This window comes from Scomber scombrus, chromosome 17 (assembly GCF_963691925.1).
Source record: "Scomber scombrus chromosome 17, fScoSco1.1, whole genome shotgun sequence".
Classification (NCBI taxonomy): domain Eukaryota; kingdom Metazoa; phylum Chordata; class Actinopteri; order Scombriformes; family Scombridae; genus Scomber; species Scomber scombrus.
Genome location: NC_084986.1, coordinates 18881087 through 18885018, shown reverse-complemented (window position 1 = coordinate 18885018; position 3932 = coordinate 18881087). Strand labels below are relative to the sequence as shown.

At 38.4% G+C, this 3932-nt stretch overlaps 1 protein-coding gene across 1 annotated transcript; it reads right to left on the bottom strand.

Annotated features, from left to right (window-relative positions):
* Nucleotides 1-494: 494 nt before the first annotated feature.
* On the bottom strand, nt 495-3626 carry rsph3 (radial spoke head 3). The gene is made up of 8 exons (XM_062437712.1): nt 3492-3626; nt 2866-2947; nt 2644-2785; nt 2402-2547; nt 2012-2215; nt 1182-1344; nt 896-982; nt 495-553 (listed from the first exon to the last, which is right to left on the bottom strand). The coding sequence occupies exons 1-8, from the start codon at nt 3599-3601 to the stop codon at nt 495-497; spliced, it is 993 nt and encodes a 330-aa protein (XP_062293696.1). The 5' UTR covers nt 3602-3626.
* Between the last annotated feature and the right edge of the window lie 306 nt (nt 3627-3932).

The window sequence follows — 3932 nt, the reverse complement described above, 5'->3', positions numbered from 1 at the left end:
GTGCATTATGTCTTCTGAAACTGAACAAACTGACTCCTCATATTCTTCATATAGTTTTATGTTACTGCCCTCTCCACTAAACCACAACTGAAGCCCCCTTCTTATTGAAATCATGTGTTTTATAACACCAAGAATGAAACTTCAAACTCAATGAAATCTTGTAATGTAATTTAATATGTAAAATACATGAATAATAATATAATATGTAATATACAAGAATAAGCACAAATGTGTGTAAAAACAAAAGCTGTATTGTGATCAAATTATTATTATTGACATACTTTGAAGTGTTACTGTAATTGCAAAGATTATCCCTGAATGATGCTCCATAAAGATAATAAACTATCAAGCACTAGTATTATGTTGTGGAAGAATCTGTAAAAAAAAAAAAAAAAAAAACATTTCTTTTTTAAAATATTTTTTATTTTCATGCCCTTGAACCTGTCACAATGAATCAATGCTACAGGATCTTTCCACACATCAGATGTGGTCGGCTAAGACTGCTGGTCTTTGAAGAGCTCCAGCCTGTTCTGCACAACATGGTAGACAATGGCTGAAACAGACAGACAGTGAGTATATTTTAGTGTCTACAATGTGTTTGACATATGTGACCTAAGCAATTCTTTAAAAAAAACACTAGATGGCCCTCCAACAACATCTATGACCTGATGACCTGACCTGAGGGTTTGTGAAATGTGTTTTAGCTGCTTGAGCCTCTAGAACATGTTGATTACAACATTATATTAATGTTGACCCACACCTGGAAATTCTGCCTTCACACAATTTTTTCAAAAAGTTTTTATTCACATAATATAAGGCTTTTCTTCACTTTCTTTTGTGTTTAAATGTACACTAAAGTCACTTTAAAAAGATATATATATATTGAAAATCTTACTGTCCAGCAGCTGTCTTGCTGTGAATCTCTTCTCCAAACTGTTGTTAACCTCAGACATCAGCCAAGGAAAGAAATTAGTCTCAATATCTGGAAATTAGAACCACATATGTCACATCAGATTAAACACTCGTCAAAACATTCATGCACAAAGTATCAATGGACTTTTATATTCTCTTATATCTTATGAATAGGAAATGTCACCACGTGCAGCAGAGTGCAGCAATGCCCTCATGTGTCGAAAAAGGGGAGCTGAGTTTGAGTGAATTCACAGTAAAGCAATACAGACCTTTCTCCACAGGGTCATAAAAGTAGCCGTGGCTCCTAAGTGAGGTAAAGACTGCTGGAAGAAGTTCAGCCAAGTACTTCTGCGTGTACGCCCGGGCAGCTATTTTCTCTGCAGTCTCTTTTTCTTTCTTCAGCACCTCTTTCTGTTGGGCAGTTCTACGCTCCTGTAGTCAAAAAGCACAAAGACAAAATATGTGCTCAGCAACACAGACAGAGGCAGATTTTCAAAAACTGATAATCTCTTGTTAAAGTTATTTCTAAGAAATATATATAATCATGTGACCTGCGGACTAAAGCTGATGCCATACTGATATACAACTTCACTGATAATGAAAGCACAGAGAAAAAAAGCATTTTCTAGAACATAAATGTTTGTTAGAAAAAATTATTAAAAAGGCACTTAGTTTAACATCACAAATTATCTGATTTCACTGATGGTTGTGTATCCATGGAAACATAAGCATACAGCATGCTGTTAAATTAGAATGGTAGCCTTTCTATAACGCAGCCCTACAGAGAAAACGTGTGAATGCAGGCTTCTCCCTTAAATAATAACAATGGCTGCTTTAACATTGTCAGATAACAGTGTGACCACCCAGGGCCCCCATTGAATATAATATAAATCTGATTAAGAAAATAGGTTTTCAGCAGCCTGGTTCCTGACCTCAGAATCGCTGCTCACATCTTGAATGAATAAAGAGGTGAAAGGAAGTGGCTTTTCAGTCTCGTTATCATGCTAGATTTTCAAGGCCTGACTGCTGAATCTTTTCCAAGCCTGATGTTTTAATGGCATCACCACTTAAAGTCTCAGCTTTTCTTCAAGCTACATACCTTTTCCTCACTGTGGCGCCTCTCTTGCTCCTGTAGCCGCTGCACCTCCGCCAGCTCAGCGTTTCGGAGCTCCTCGAAGGCCCTCTGCTGGGCCCTCAGACTGGCCAGCTCCTCCTCCTCCATCACTTCCAGCAGCGACTGCTCAATCGTCTTACCCACCAGGACCTCCAACACTGGCTGCACCTCCATGTCAAAGTCAAACAACTGCAGAGGACAATTGTAGAGAGTTAGGTTACATGATGCATTTGGAAAACCATTTAATAAATGTTGATCAAACCTGTATGACAACATACATTTTAATATTATCTGTCATCTTGCAACGTAATTAGAGCAATATTTAGGCTTTTTAGTGTATAAAGTGTGGCCTGAACTACCTTTTGGGGCACTTACCTCCCCTTCCTCTATTTGTGTTTGAACATCTTTGCCAGATTTAGCAGGTATGAATAGTGGAGTTGCTGGTCTGTCCAGGAAAGCATCAGTCTGGCACTCAATATCTGTAGCCACAACGACGTCACTCAGTTCTTCCAGATAAAGGTCTGAAAATGAGGCACAAAGAAGAAAAATATGCACCTCTGCTGTCCAATAGTGCATTTGAATTGAATATTCTGCAGAGGTGAGGAAAAGTGTTTTACCTGTTTGGACATCAATGTGTTTCCTGCCCTGCAGGGCCTCGGGAGTCCTGGGTTTGAACTGCTCGATGGCCCGTTTACGAGCCATGGCTCTCCTCCTGATCTCTTGCTGTCTGTGTGTTTCAGCTGGGTCTGGCTGAGACGTCTGTCAGAGATGAATGTTAATACACATGTTCAGATAAAGTGCTCAAAATGAAGGCAAACCTACAAGAGATTCATACTTACAGTTGGTATGATGTGTTGAGCGTACGTGTTTCCTCTGACAACACGTCGATCATACATAATGTTTCCATAATGACCCTGTGCCCTACATTGTCAAAACAAAACACAGTGTCAAAACGCAGCCAGCTCATTAGTACTTGACATTTGTTAGCCTCGAAGGGGATTCACCCATGCGTGCTGTGCTGATATTTGATAGTTGAATAATGCAGAATTTGAGATATTTTATCAGGCATGTTATTTCTGTCTTGTAACACAGTAGTGGAAGAAGTACTGTGAAGATTTAATAAAAGTATTGATCACAGTGTAAAAATGCTTGATTGTGAGTAAAAGCTGTGCATTCAGAATTGTATTTCAGTAATCAAAAAGCATCACCACAAGCAAAAGTCTTCAAAATGCAAACTGTTCCTTTTCAGTGTTATATTATGATGCAGAGTATATCATATATTTGTATGGATGCATTCATATGGGACTATGTAGCTAATTGTAACTACTAACTACAAACACAGCTGAGTTTCATCATATAATGTATCATATTTCATAAACTGATCTTAACATGAAAAGTATGACTGTAACTCATGGAGCTACTTAACGGCTAGCACATCAAATATTAGCACCAAACGTAACGTTACTGTTCTGTCGGAGGCTCTCTGTATTTGGAGCGGTTCTCCACCGGCCTGGGCCGACTTGAAAAGGTGTAAGCTCCGTTTGGATCTCTCTGGCTGTGCGAAACAGAAGCCATAACTTTGTTACAAACTACAGGAAGCCTACAGATACTGAGGTATCGATGCAAATTAAGATAGTGCAACAAACGGTTGTAGCAACCGTATCCAGGAAGTGGAGTATAACAGCCGTTACGTCACCTCCCTTAGAGACAGAGACATAAAGATTCAGCCCTAAAACTAATTTATTGTTAATGTGATGATTGTGATGGGTTTTGTAGTCACACATGTCACAAATGTCACCCAATATTATCTATTTTACTTCATGATTGCATAATTATTCTGAATTCTTAAAAAAAAAAAAACTCTTCAAACCAGAATTTTGTATTTCTATATAAATTTAATTCACAG

What these genes read in the sequence shown, in the direction of transcription:
- rsph3 (XM_062437712.1), bottom strand. Translation starts at nt 3,601, where the DNA reads ATGGCTTCTGTTTCGCACAGCCAGAGAGATCCAAACGGAGCTTACACC. An exon ending in ACACATTGATGTCCAAACAG is followed by an intron (nt 2,548 to 2,643) that starts GTAAAACACTTT and finishes CCTCATTTTCAG; the next exon opens with ACCTTTATCTGGAAGAACTG. An exon ending in GGCGCCACAGTGAGGAAAAG is followed by an intron (nt 1,345 to 2,011) that starts GTATGTAGCTTG and finishes TTTTGACTACAG; the next exon opens with GAGCGTAGAACTGCCCAACA.